Source organism: Octopus sinensis, linkage group LG17, assembly GCF_006345805.1.
Source record: "Octopus sinensis linkage group LG17, ASM634580v1, whole genome shotgun sequence".
Taxonomy (NCBI): Eukaryota; Metazoa; Mollusca; class Cephalopoda; order Octopoda; family Octopodidae; genus Octopus; species Octopus sinensis.
Window position 1 is genome coordinate 42514602 of NC_043013.1, and position 16222 is coordinate 42530823.

The 16222-nt window shown below is 37.1% G+C and overlaps 1 protein-coding gene across 2 annotated transcripts in view; it reads left to right on the plus strand.

The window, feature by feature from the left end:
- Window positions 1-16222, plus strand: part of LOC115220704 (bone morphogenetic protein receptor type-2) — a 126098-nt gene that overhangs the window by 62233 nt on the left and 47643 nt on the right. For both annotated transcript variants that reach the window (XM_029790850.2, XM_029790851.2), the window contains one exon: window positions 15934-16131. In XM_029790850.2, coding sequence (XP_029646710.1) covers window positions 15934-16131 — 198 coding nt within the window. The remainder of the gene's footprint in view (window positions 1-15933; window positions 16132-16222) is intronic.

Below are 16222 nucleotides of genomic sequence, written 5' to 3' on the forward strand. Positions count from 1 at the left end.
TTCTCATTACATTCTTTCCGTCAGGGTTTTCTAAATTCCTTGACCAAGTCCAGATATTTCTTAGTCTTCATTCTTTCTTTTTGTCTTTTACATCAACTCTACCATCACATGGTGTTTTGTGTGTGTGTGTGTTTCTTTTTCTCTATTATGATTGTATTTGGTCTCCTAGATTCTGGGTTCATATCCATCTTGATCTCGAATTTCCACACTTTATAGCACCTTTGTTCTAGAAAACATATATATATATATCAATTTCATGCATGTGTGTGTGTCTGTGTGCAGATAACCATGAAACTGCACAATACATAGTTGTTGTTAAGTGTGCACATTCTCTTACCTATATGCCCATATGTCTGTAGCTAACTGTACAATTATAGTTAAACGCACACACACATGTATATATAACATATATTCTCTTTTACATCATGTGACTGTGACCATACTGGAGCACCGCCTTTAGTCGAGCAAATCAACCCCAGGACTTATTCTTTGGAAGCCTAGTACTTATTCTATTGGTCTCTTTTGCCGAACTGCTAAGTTACCAGCATCGATTGTCAAGTGATGTTGGGGAGACAAACATATACATACACATACATATATAAACGTATAAACGATTGGCTTTTTTCAGTTTCTGTCTACCAAATCCACTCACAAGGCTTTGGTCGGCCCGAGGCTATAGTAGAAGATACTTGCCCAAGGTGCCACGCAGTAGGACTGAACCTGGAACCATGTGGTTTGTAAGCAAGCTACTTACCATACAGCCACTCCTATATATATATATATATGACAAGAAAAAATTTTTTTGATTCTTTTTATGGAAACAAAATCGGTTTATAGGACTGCAGAAAGAAGTGCTCAAATGAAATTGAGACAGAGATAAAGAACATTGATTGGAGAACAAACATCGAATTCAGGTCAACGACTTTCTATAATACCACGCTTCCATACATTTCATCATATATTAACATTACCCAACATATAAAAGGAATATATATATATAAAAATACAGAAGGTAAAAAAATATATATGCACATATAAAAAACAAAATATATAGAAATATACAAAATATATAGATGTGCACATATAAAATACAAAATATATAGAATTATATATAAGAAAAGGTATATACAAATCAACTAAAATAGGTAATCAAAATGAATTACTAAAACATGTCAATCAACTAAAACATTTTTTTTTTACTCCTTAATTAATAATATATGAAAATAGTTCGTTTTTTTTTTTTAGATATATATATGCTCACACACATATATATACATATATGCACACACCCACATACATATAAACACATGTACACATATATATATATACACACACATGTATATATATATGCTTGCAATAATAGTATATACACAGCCATGTAAAAGTGCATCTGCACTGATTAGTTGTTATTGTGATGTATCGCTATTAGAATGCCATCTAAACTCATGTCACAGCAATAGCATCCAGTCCAGTTGCATGACACAGTAATAACATCTAGTTTCATGTTACAGTGGTGCCATCTAGTATGCAGCTCTGAAGCTATCCATTCTCGTGACACACTGATACATTATCATTTAATACAGTAACACACCCTCGTATCACACTGAAGCTATCCAGTCTCCTATAATAATAAGTTTAACATTGCTTACTATGCATGTCTGTGTGTGTGTGTAGGGAGAGTGAGAGATTGTGGTGTTATGGTAGTTGTAGTTTTCATGGTATTCTGTGAAATTAATGTACGTTTATATTGGGTCATCCTATAAATAATGCGTTTTTTTCAATTGCATGAAATAAAAGTCAGAAGGGGACAGGATAAACTACCTGCATCAACTTGCTATAAAAGCAGGTAGTAATTTTAACTTGTCCTTATTCTTAGTGCAAGTTTTGAAGAATGCAGTTCGATTTTGGCGGTTATTTTTTCAAAGCTATAATGGAAGTGACAAAGGAGCATATTTGGTGTATTTTGCTTTATGAGTTCAATAAAGGCAACAATGCAATGGAAAGTGCAAGGAATATTAATGCAGTACATGGGGATTGGATAATAAGCATAAGCCAGTGTCAACGGTGGTTTGTAGCCAGAAACTACAGCTTAGAAGATGAGCCTCATCCTGGAAGATCTGTAGAGCTCAACAAGGATGTCCTGCAAACCCTGGTGGAACAAAATCCCATTGTAACTGTTGAGGAACTAGCAGAAAAGCTTGAATTTGGTCATTCAACAATTCGTTGACACCTGCATGCCATCAGAAAAGTCAGCAAATAGAGTCAGTGGGTTCCTCACAAACTTTCTGTCTAATCACATGCAGAGAGCGAATGTATAATCTTTTTGCTGTCATGTCTCACAAATGAACCTTTTTCGGACCGAATAGTGACTGGTAACAAGAAATGGGTTCTCTATAGAAATGTCAAATGCCAATGACAGTGGGTTTCTTTTCTTTTTTCCTTTTTGACAAAGAGCTATGCTCAAAACATCGAAAACTCTCTTATTTTACTGAGTGTCAAAATAATACATTCCTTGTGTACATCTTCTTGTTATCGTTAATTTTACTGTTCGTTATTTGATTTTACTATGTGTGTGTGTGTATGTGTGTATGTATGTATGCATGCATATCATGCGCCTGACCAGACTGTCAGATGTTGTTACACATCACTGGTCACAACGTGCTTTGCGTCATTTTAGCCTTCAAAAGATGCCACCCCACTGGCTAGGTGAGCAGGCTAACACCCCTCCTCCCGATTGAAAGGATCACTGGACCAATGTATGAAGCATTTTGCTCAAAAACACAACATACTGTCTCATCTGAGAATTGAACCCACAGTCTAGTGATGGTGAATGTAACACCCTAACCACTAGGCCATGTACCTTCACACATGCGAGTGTGTGTATCTGTGTGTGTCAATTTGTGTCAGAAGTAGCTCAATGCTGTAAATATTATCGATATTGCATACATAATGAATGTGTTATACAGCGAAACACTGTATAACTGCTGTATTACATCTTGGAGAGACTCCTTTCAGCCTTTAGTATTTAAACTGGCCTTATCCGGCCCAAATATTCTACCTGTTTTGTATTCAAACCAGCTAGATCTGGCCTCTCATACCAACCCTACAATGTCATTGTAGTTCAGCAAAATACACTGGTAGAATAAGTACTAGGCTTAAAAATAGGGGTGGGGAAGTATTGGGGGCCAATTCATTCAACTAAAAATTTTTCACAGCAGTGCCCCAGCATGGCCACATGACTGAAACAGGTAAAAACAAAAAAAGACATGGAAAATTTCACGATCACTAATGAAGCCAAATATGAACAGGGTTGAGAGAAAGTCTCTGTTAATTGTTTCAGTTAATGTCTGGAATCAGTTACTTGAGATATTCTGATATCTCACAACGGATTCGATATTTATTTCTTTATTGCTCACAGGGGGAGGGGGGCTAAACATAGAGGGGTACAAACAAAGACAGACAAAGGGATTAAGTCGATTACATCGACCCCAGTGCATAACTGGTACTTATTTAATTGACCTCGAAAAGATGAAAGCAAAGCTGACCTCAGCGGAATTTGAACTCAGAACATTAACAGCAGACGAAATACCGCTAAGCATTTCCCCCCAGCGTGCTAATGATTCTGCCAGCTCACTGCTCTTATCTAACAATGGGTAGATATTGGACTGATGACCTGTCAATAGATCAAAAGATTGAGTGAGTTCATATCTGTGTCATACAGTTCATTGTATTTCTGGGCAGAATATTTGTTTTTAATTTGATAGTTTCCATCTACCAAATCCACTTACAAGGCTTTGGTTTGCCCCATTGCTATATAGTAGAAGACACCTACCCAAGGTGCCACACAGTAGGACTGATCCCAGAACCATGTGGTTTGGAAGTAAACTTCTTAACACACAGCCACATCTGTGCCAGAGTTTAGTAAAATAACTTTGGTGTTTGAAACATGGATTAACATGAAATTTTGATGGCGGCTTTTTATTTAGATTCGCTTTAAAACAGGAAGTTTGCATCATAGAACCAGGAGCAGTCTTTAGCAGGCTGTTTTCAAAAGGATTAATTAGAAACTATAAGGGAACTTGGTCTAAACAAGGCCTTAAAACAAAACGAAATTTCATGAAACCATTTTTATGGTATCTGAAAGATTTAGCACTGTAAGACTTTTCAAACACAGTTTTATGATATTTTTAAACCTTTCACAGCAAAATTTTATTTCAAGGTTATTCTAGTAATGATATTGAATGTCTACCAAAATATATATATATAAAAAAAAAAAAAAAAAAAACAGTATTTTCTGCAACTCATGTTGCTTCAGTAAATTTGACATATCTCAACAGAAAATAGTTTCAAACTTGACATTCCTCTACAAAAGATAAAATAGTACCACCAGATCATTAGCAACAGTAGTTTTGTACATTACCCCTCTATATTAGCATTTTCTAACTGATGTTCCCAGGAACCTGAGACTTCTGTAAAAGTGCACTAGGGGTTTCTCCGCAAATAATGCTGGTTAAGCTAATTATGTAAACAATTATATATGTACCAAAAAGTGGAATTAGTATTTTCTGCAAGTCACATTGGTATATCTCAACTTGGCATATCTCAACAGTTTCAAACATGACATTCCTCAACAAAAGATAAAATTGTATATAAAGCTGCTTTCTGCAGTTAAGAGTAATGAAAGTTTGGGTGTGTATATCTGGTTTCCGCAGTAAAACGGTTAAGCTCTTCGTGAAGTTTAACTTTATGAGAGAATAAAAAAAGAATGTATAATTTTATGTCAGGGTGCCCTCAGACTTGGAATTTATTTTGAAAGTTCCTCAAATGTAAAAAGTTGAGAAACTACGTTATATAGGCGCAGGAGTGGCTGTGTGGTAAGTAGCTTGCTAACCAACCACATAGTTCTAGGTTCAGTCCCACTGCGTGGCATCTTGGGCAAGTGTCTTCTGCTATAGCCCCGGGCCGACCAATGCCTTGTGAGTGGATTTGGTAGACGGAAACTGAAAGAAGCCTGTTGTATATATGTATATATATATATGCGTGTGTGTTTGTGTGTCTCCCCCTAGCATTGCTTGACAACCAATGCTGGTGTGTTTACGTCCCCGTCACTTAGTGGTTCGGCAAAAAGAGACCGATAGAATAAGTACTAGGCTTACAAAGAATAAGTCCCTGGGTCGATTTGCTCGACTAAAGGCAGTGCTCCAGCATGGCCGCAGTCAAATGACTGAAACAAGTTAAAGAAAGATAAAAAGATATACACTTGATACCATAATGCTAGGTCTTTTAAGCTCTGTTGTTATTTAACCCCAGGTCAACTCCTGATCAAGCAGACCAAAGGCATTCCATGCCTGACCATTCTGTCTTTAAAAATACTACACTATCTAATATGCCCTTCGCTTTTTTAAGACCGTTGCGTATTAGTTGAGAGGGATTTGACTGATATTTGTAACAGATTGAGGGACCACATAGAGCAACATCTCTCAACCTGAGATCCACAGACCTCTTGTGGGTGGGGTTCCACAAAGACAGTAGTGAGAGTCAATGAACTGTGTTGCATAATAACTCACAATTATACCTTGTTAATAATACACCTGTGTAACTGTATAATTAAGATACATATGCAAACTGCATAATTACATATAATTATGCATTTACATATATCTTTCAACTGAGAGACAGAAATGGAAAAATTAATTCGTTGTGAGTTAAGAAAACCAGCTTGTTAAATTGACATACCTTTCAAATGCTTACGGTCCATAGGAAAATCCATTAAACCCTTTTGTTACCATATATCAGAAGTGCAACCGTGGCAGGCTGTATGGTAAGAAGTTTGCTTCCCAACCACATGGTTCCTGGTTCAATCCACTGTGTGATACCTAGGGCAAGTATCTTCTACTATAGCCTCAGGTCGACCAAAGCCTTATGTGTGAACTTGGTAGACAGAAACTGTGTGCATGTTTGTGTCTGTCCCTCACCATCACTTGGCAAGCAGTGTTGGTGCTAAATCCCTGTAACCTAGCAGTTTGGCAAAAGAGACCGATAGAAGTACCAAGCTAGCATTTCAAATTTGATTTTTTTTTTTTCAGTGCTACCTGCATTAAATATGTTAACGCTGCCTTAACTGCTTAGTAATTACTTCTTAGTAATTAATCTCACAGGGACTTATATATATATGCCAGGTCTGCCTGACTGGCTCCCATGCCAGTGGCACATAAAAAGCAACATCCTAATGTGGTCGATGCTAGTGCCCCCTGACTGGCTCCCGTGCCAGTGGCATGTAAAAAGCACCTACTACACTTTCAGAGTGGTTGGCATTAAGGGCATCCACCTTTAGAAGCATTGCCAGATCAGAATGGAGCCTGTTTACGTCCTTATACCACAACATATCAGGCAAGTGTTTACCACTATAGCCCCAGGTTGAATAATGCTTCCTGAGTGGATTTGATAGACATTATATACATGCATGTGTGTGTGTGTGTGTATGTGTACTGGTGAGTGTATGTGTGTGTTTGCATGCATGTTTGAGCTGGTCCTATCAACAGTTGATAACTAGTTTTGTTTTGTTCACATCCCCATAACTTATCCGAAAAGTGACTAATGGAATAAATAGCAGACTTGAAAGCTAAATACTGAAGCCAGTCTAATCAACTAAACCAGTGGTTTCCAGCCATTTTTTGCCTATAGACTCCTTGGATTCCTTCTTTTTTTATTTTTTTCAAGTGGATCCTCATAAAAAAAAGAATAAAGACCCCCTTCGGCCATGAGTGACCATGGGATTGCACATAGAAAGTTACCCTCTGAAACACAAGTCTGGGCGAGATTGTTTATGGAAGACAAGCAGTTGACCAATGTATACCAGCCTCTCTTCTCCACACCACTGATATTGTCCAAGGGAAAGGCAAAGGCCAGTACAGCTTGGCACCAGTGATGTCACAACTCATTTCTACAGCTGAGTGAACTGGAGCAACACAAAATAAAGTGTCTTACTCAAGAACACAACACACAGCCTGGTCCAGGAATTGAACTCACTACCTCATGATTGTGAGCCTGACATTCTACTCTAACCACTGAGCCATGTGCCTTCATGAACCCTCATAAACATTAGATATTTTCAAAAATCCTATCATATTTTTATAATTAAGTATTACTCTTTTGCTTGCTTCAGTCATTTGATTGTGGCCATGCTGGAGCACCGCCTTTTAGATGAGAAAATCGACCCCAGGACTTATTCTTTGTAAGCCTAGTACTTATAAAGTATTGGTCGCTTTTGCCAAACCACTAACATATGGAGACGTAAATGCCAACACCGGTTGTCAAGCGATGTTGTGGGGACAAACACCGACACACAAACATATACACACACATATACATATATACGACGGGCTTCTTTCAATTTCCATCTACCAAATCCACTCACCAGGCTTTGGTCAGCCCGAGGCTATAGTAGAAGACACTTGCCTAAGGTGCCATGCAGTGGGACTGAACCCGGAGCCATGTGGTTCGTAAGCAAGCTACTTACCACGCGAGCACATATTTCACATGGGGATTGTAACATCCTTACAATGTAGCCAGCTGATGATGGATTAGTAAGTCCAGAGCCATGCGAGAGAAGTGACTAACTCATCTATAGTCATCATCACGCTCTCCTTACGTATGCAAATGTCATCCGATGTGTCTGACCGATGAATCACTGATGCTGTTGTAGTCGTCTTTGTCGTCGTTGTTCTTGTTGTTGTTGTCTATGTGCAAACATTTGCAATGCAGCTAGGATCATATGTCGGCGCAAACGAACAAATGAATGATTGGGTGAGTGGGGTAGGTTGGGTGGTGGCCGGCTGGGTGGTTTACTTGAGCGAGTATCTACCTCTGCTCTGTTGCAGTTGCTGCCAACTTCAAAGCCAGCCTAGGCCTACATCAATGATGAACGGCATTTTACATGTTATCTGTTAAGCTGTTTGCAGCCAAACAAGTGTGTGTGTGTATTTGCATAAATGTTATATGTATGTATGTATGCATGCATATGTATGTGTATGTATGTATATATGTATGTGTGTATACGTATGTATATATATGTATGTGTGTATACGTATGTATATATTTGTGTGTGTGTATATGTATGTATGTATACATATGTATGTGTATATGTATATATATATATATGTGTGTGTGTGTTTATATGTATGTGTGTATGTATGTATGTATATATATATATATCTATATATGTATGTGTGTGTATATATATATGTATGTGTGTGTGTATATATATATGTATGTGTGTGTGTATATATGTATGTGTATATATATATATATATATATATATGCATATATGTATGTATGTGTATATATATGTATATATATACACATATATGCATATGTATATATATATATATGTATGTACCAATTAAGGACTGAACACGAAAAGTGGACAGTCAACATGCTAGATATAGACGTCAAATCGCCATTCACCACAAAAGATTATGTTCTCAGATCAAACTCAGCACAAAACCATAGCAATATGTAGTATATATAAATTAATATAATTAATTGGTATATATAAATATTTTAATCTTCGGATTCTTTTTTAATATGCTAGACCACTGGTCTTAATTGATAAATATCAATTTCTACCCTTAATTAATTATATATATATATGTATATATATATATATGCATATATGTATGTATGTATATGTATATATACACACACACACACATATATATATACATGTGTATATGTATATATATGTACATATATACACACACGTGTATATGTATATATATATATACACACATGTATATGTGTTGGGGGGGGTATAAACTGTTTCCTCGTTGCATTCAGTCATTATCATCGTCCTCATTATCACTAACATCATTAATATCATCATCTGATTGTTATCAACACCACTTATGCTACCACCCACCTCCTGCTCCCACCACCATTATTCATCATCTTCATCCTTATTATTTGTTAACGACACTGATGATGATGATGATCTTCATCATAGCCACCACCTCAACTACTATTACCACTGCCGTTGCCATTTAGTACAGTTGTCAACATCTGGCCCACATGCACCACATCTATCATTTTGCCATCGTCATCATCATCGTCATCACTATTATTGCCCCTATCATTGTCATTAGCATCTTTATCGACATCCAGAATCTTGTCCCCCTTCTCCACTTACAACTCTACCCAATTTACCATTATCACCACCAGCACCATCATTACTGCCATCGTCATCACTATCACCATTGTCATCACCACCATGACCAGTACCATCACCAATGCCACCACCACCACCGTCATCATCAGGACCACCACCATCACCGCCATCATCGTCAGTATTATTGTTATTATCACCATTGACAACCTCCAGCTCTCCTCTTCCACCACCACCACCCCTGCCATTTAAACCCCACCCATGGTCCTTACCATCACCACATTGCTTCTCTCACAATAGATGTATATATATATATATATAATGTACTGGATGTCTGTTAACATGATTTTCATTCTGTGGAGACTGTCCTCATCTCAGGTTTGTCTGGTCACATATCTCAATGACATTTACTAGTTGCACTTGTTTGGGTGGCAGAAAGGTTACTATCTCACCCACCCACCCACAACCATCCCCTCCCCCCTCTCTCTCTGTTAAATTTAGAAGATATGTTGCCCCATATATTTATACAGAATGCAGTGCTCTAGCATTGCCTTGATCCATCATTGCTAAAACAAACTAAATAACATGAGTGTGTATGTGTTATATATATATATATGTATATATAGGCGTAGGAGTGGCTGTGTGGTAAGTAGCTTGCTTACCAACCACATGGTTCCAGGTTCAGTCCCACTGCGTGGCACCTTGGGCAAGTGCCTTTTACTATATCCTCAGCTTGACCAATGCCTTGTGAGTGGATTTGGTAGACAGAAACTGAAAGAAGCCTGTCGTATATATGTATATATATATGTGTGTGTCTGTGTTTGTCCCCCCCAACATCGCTTGACAACCGATGCTGGTATGTTTATGTCCCTGTAACTTAGCAGTTCGGCAAAAGACACCAATTGAATAAGTACTAGGCTTACAAAGAATAAGTCCTGGGGTTGATTTGCTTGACTAAAGGTGATGCTCCAGCATGGCCACAGTCAAATGACTGAAACCAGTAAAATAGTATATATATATATATATATATATATATATATATATAAATTAGTGTACATTTATACACAAAGAGGCAAGCCATTTACAGGTTGCCTAACGTACTAGAAAGAACAGTCAAAAAGTCCAAACCACGGTTAAGAACAATTTCGAAGGGAATGAAAAATAAAAACATTTATTAAGTTTTACAGCTGGACCTCTGGTGGGTTGGAGTTTTTGACTGTTCTTTCTAGTATATTAGGCAACCTGTAATTGGCTTGCTTCTTTGTGTATAAATGTACACTAATTTTTATATGAAGAATATGTCTTGACTTTGTATACATACTAGGCTACTGGTAGAAAAAAATTTCTATAATTCTTTTCCTACCCTATATAACTATATATATATATATATACACACATCATCATCGTTTAACATCTGCCTTCCGTGCTATCATGGGTTCGACATATAAGTGCTGGTGCCACGTAAAAAGCATCCAGTCCACACTGTGAAGTGGTTAGCATTTGGAAGGCATCCAGGAGTAAAAACCATGCCAAAACTAACCTCACCCCTGCTGATGGCATGTAAAAAGCATTCAGTCTGCTCTCTGGAGTGGTTGCTGTTAGGAAGGGCATCCAGCCATAAAAACCATGCCGAAACAGACACAGTAGCCTTGTGTAGTCTTCTACCTGGCCAGCATGGAAGGCGGATGTTAAATGATAATGATGATGATGACTCCTGTCACAACCTGGGACCTTGAAGACTGCTATAATGCAAGAAAGTATACTAGTCCCTTAATATTTGATATTCGGTAATTCATCTATTCAATAAGACAATCAATACTTCATTTTATTTTACTATATATACTATTTATACTATATATGTTCTATATTCGACATCAATATTATAAAGAATATAAATAAAACATAAAAACAGACTGAGTTGGAATTTCTTTGAATAATATATATCCCTCTATATACAATCATACAAACCCCTTTATATATATAAATAGATGTGTGTATTTTTCCCTTGTTATCAATTAACATGGAAAATATAGATAAATAGTTACCAGGGTAGCAAAAAATCACACAGGTAAAAAGGGTGTAACTCCATGTTTTTAAAGGTAGAAACTCTGGGTTTACGTGAAATATTTTGTATAATATATATAAATATATATAAATAACTAAATAAACGCAGGTGTTATTCAAATTCTTTTACTTCCAACACATGTTTCGAAGATATCACTGGTATTACTCCAAAGGAATAAAATTGTGTAAAACAATGTAATCTTCTCTTCAGGGAAATGAAGAAATGAAACTCACCAATAAGATATTTTAACAGAATATGATTGATATGTATAGTGATTAACTGAACGCTATTAAGTTTTCTTGTCTAATTTCATCTTGTGATGTGCGGTGCAGTGCAGTGCAATCCCAATTGCTCTGTGTTGTATGTCCCACAGCCAGTCAATAGAAGAATGTTGAGCAGTTATGGCCAGTATAACAGTTGGTCATAAAGTTTTATAACTTTCATATTTGCAATTGAGTTAATAAACCACACCCGTCATCAAAGTTTAGCTCACAGCTTTACATGCTTATGGTTTCTTATTAACAAAAAAGCGTTTTTAATTTTAGTGGTTTTTTAATATAGTATTAGTATTATTCTATGGTTTGGTATAATGCATTCTGTGTTCCCATTTTACAAGATTTTTGAGTATGTGTTCATCTATTCTGTTGTTGGTATGCTTTAATCCACATAATACACTTTATGTGATCTGTGTATTTTCAACAGGTGTGGCACCATCTGAAGTATTTATTCCATTATATTGTATTGTGTGTCTATATTGTCCTTTGGCTTGCATAACCATTGTTGAATAGTGTTTCTTTTATTCCATGGATTTCTTTTATCTAATGCTTTGTTTCTTAAGAAGAATCTTAATGTCCTTCTATACAAGGGTTCTACCACTGACATTCTGTGGACAGACATTTGCTGCCTTTATTTATTTATTCATTTATTTATTTATGTATGTATGTATGTATGTATAGATAGATAGATAGATCAGTTACAGGATTCGTTAGAATCTAGGCATATCAACAAGTAGGATGCCAGGAATGGTTGGGTATTGAGTTCACAGTGAGGTAAAACAACCCTTAGTTGTGGTACACTGTAACTGGCATTCCATTGGTTACAATGAGGAAGATTCCAGTTGATCCGATCAATTGAACAGCCTGCTCATGAAATCAATGTGCACGTGGTTGAGCACTCCACAGATATGTACCCTTAACTTAATCCTCAGGGAGATTCAGCATGACAAAAAGTGTGACAAGGCTGGCCCTTTGAAATACAGGTACACTAAAAGTATGTATATATACACATGCATATATTTATATTTATATATGTGTGTGTGCGTATATATATATATAGGTGCAGGAGTGACTATGTTGTAAGTAGCTTGCTTACTAACCAAATGATTCTGAGTTCAGTCCCACTGCATGGCACCTTGGGCGTCTTCTACTATAGTCTCAGGCCGACCAAAGCCTTGTGAATGGATTTGGTAGACGAAAACTGAAAGAAGACCATCGTATATATATATATATATATATATATATATATATATATATATATATATATATATATACAATGTTTGTATGTATATGTGTGTCTGTGTTTGTCCCCCCACCATCGCTTGACAACCAATGTTGGTGTGTTTACGTCCCCCGTAACTTAGTAGTTCAGCAAAAGAGACCGATAGAATAAGTACTAGGCTTACAAAGAATAAGTCCTGGGGACAATTTGTTTAACTAAAGGCAGTGCTCCAGCATGGCTGCAGTCAAATGACTGAAACAAATTAAAGAATAAAAGAAATATATATATATGTGTGTGTGTGTGTGTGTGTGTGTGTATATATATATATATATATAAATATACACACATAGACATGAATATATGCACATAGGTACCAAATCAAATATAAATCATAGAACTGACCCAGAGTTGGTTCCAGGTAATGCATATGCATAAAAGAACACATGTGGAGTTCAAAATTCATAACCATTATTTCGCCAACATTTTCTTGATGCATTCTTAGATTACATCATAGCAAAAAAAATCACACACACACACACACGCACACATATATAAGAGTGTGCCTTTGGTGTAAGCAAACATTTCATTGCTAAACTGTCAAATGTCCAAATTCCCCAGCTATTTCAGATGCTAAGATGTCAAGAATTGTCAAAGTGTAGTGCAATGGTTTTGCTATGGAATGGTGAAACTGTTTGCTGAAAAAGCAAAGTGTTGGACTTACAACACTTTTGTATAATAGCAACGATTTGTATTTGTTATTTTCCACATCCAGATGATTATGCCTAGAAATGGGATCAGTATGTTGCTAGGGGGTTTATTTGTACTGTCATGGATCTTTTATTATTATCTATTTTGGTTTTCTGTCATTCGCTGTGGCCATCCTGGGGCACCACTTTGAAGGGTTTTTCTTTATTTTTTTCTTATTTCTTGCCATCATCATCATTGTCATCACCATCACAATCATCATCATCATTGTCACCATCATCATCATCATCATCACTACCACCATCGTCGTCATCATCATCATCACTTCCTGCACTTGTGACATTTCATCAACCCAGAGGAGGTTGGAGATTCAGTGAAGGAATTCTTCATTTTGAATGACAAAAAATGGCAATGGCATGGAATCAAAGAACCGGCAAAAAGGTGGCTCTAGACTGGTCAGCACGATGGCCTCTACCTTGAATGCTAGGCTGCTTTCATTGTAACTTGATGAATAAAGCAAATAAGCTACCACAATCTTACAAAACTTTTGACTCAACATAATAAATATAACTCAAAACATCTTAAAACTGAGATACAACAACCTCGTCTCATTCAGCAGCCTCAGAATGCAAAACATTTCACAAATTTTTTTCATATTTTTTCTAGAAAAACATTCGCTCATTCACTACATCACTGCTTACAACCAATCTCAGAGAACCAGCACTTCCACATTCTCCACTCACAACAGACATTTATTATTTTTGATGTCAACTACACATAAATCAGATAACTGAGATTGTATCACAAAAGCAGCTTTCTTTCAGGAGTGCCAGAAAGCATTTCCCAGTTGAACACCCAATGACAGTTAGTTTATTTTATTCGTTATACATCAGTGTACAGTTCACATATTTGGGGCACAGCTGCTGGTAGATGCAGTCGCATTCTGTACCACCATAAAACTAGAGATTATCTATTTACTGGCATTAGGAAGGGCATCCAGTCATAGGAACCATGCCAATGCTGATGCAAAAGCTTGGTGCATCTGTGCAGCTAAGCACAGCCCTACAGCTTGGCACATCCCTGCAGCTTAGTGCAACCGTGCTGTTTGGTGCAATCCTGCAGCTTGCAAGATTGTGTCAGACCATCTACCCGAAGCTAGCTTGGAAAACAGATGTTAAATAAAAATGATGATAACAATGATGGTGGTGGTGGTGGTGATGATTATGATGATAATGATGGTAGACAAAACTTCATTCATCAATACCCTTCAACTCTTTATCCTACCACTCCGCCGTGTCCATCTTCTGTTTAAAACTACCATGAGTACATCAGTCCGTGTACTTATGCACTTGTTAATGTACACAACATCTCCACCAACCCCATTCTCTTGGATACTGCTTTCTGCTGCAAACGAAATCCAGAGGAATGGCATTCAGTGAAAAGAAGGACTGGATTGTGGTGGGTAGTGGTAGGAGGAGTAAAGAGAGGTGAACAAGGTGGGAGTGCCTGATTGGAGATTTCACAAGACCATTCAACTCCAGTGAGCAGAGGCCCCTATAATATCTATAGAAAAATAACTGAGAGAGGAGACAGCATATTTTGTAGGCCAGAGATTAGTGAATAGGTCATTGTACTCTTTCACCACAACTTTCACTCTTTCTTCCTGTTTCTGTTGTATCTGTATTTCAAAGGGCCGGCCTTGTCACACTCTGTGTCACACTGAATCTCCCCAAGAACTACGTTAAGGGTACATGTGCCTGTGGAGTGCTCAGTCACTTGCACGTTAATTTTACAAGCAGGCTATTCCGTTGATCGGATCAACTGGAACCCTTGACGTTGCAACCGAGGGAGTGCCACGAATACATGTGTAAGAGTTTGTGTATATGCATTCATGTGTGTGTGTGTGTGTGTGTGTGTGTGTGTGAATTTGTTTGTTATTGCATTTGTAAATATAACTTTAAAATGTGTTTATACATAAATGTGTGTGTGTGTGTTTGTGTATATGTATTTATATATATATATATATATACTAGACTACCCATGACCTGAAAAAAATCACGTATCTAGGTACCTGAAAAAAATCACGTATCAAGGGAACCCATGGTCCAATTTATGCGAAACTTGTTTTATTCCATTTGTATTCACATTTCAATGCTACCTTACTTTCAGAGTATTTTCCCCATTATGCACCGGTTTGGCTGTATTAAATTAGACAAGCATGTGAGCAAAACTATCTAAGTGTTCATGGTAAAGGGCAATAATTCCAGATTTGACTGCTTAAATTTGTGGAAACAAAACCCAAAAAATGTGTATCTCAGGAATCCATGGGCCAATTTATGCAAAACTTGTTTTATTAATGCTACATTTCTTTCAGAGTATTTTCCCATTATGTTCCGGCTTGGCTGTATTAAATTACAGGCAAGCACAGAGTTTTGGTAGTATGTAGATATATGTCCTTGTGTGTGCGTATATATATATATTCTTTTCTTTTCTTTATTTGCAGTGAGAGCAGAAGAAGATGAGAACCATGCTTACTGTGCATACTACAACGATGGTCAATCTGGCAACGAAGAAAAGCCCAATCATGACACCATAATGCCTGACAATGTCACCATCCGGTGTTCTAAGCCCAATGACTATTGCTTCTCATTCTGGTTTATTTCATCTGACAACAGCGGTAACATATCCCTCATCAGACAAGGTAGGTGCTTCTCAGTCAATTTAGTTACTCACCATCTTTCAGGTGTCTTGCTGTCTCTTGGGTGTCTCACCATCCTTCAGGTGTCTTGCTG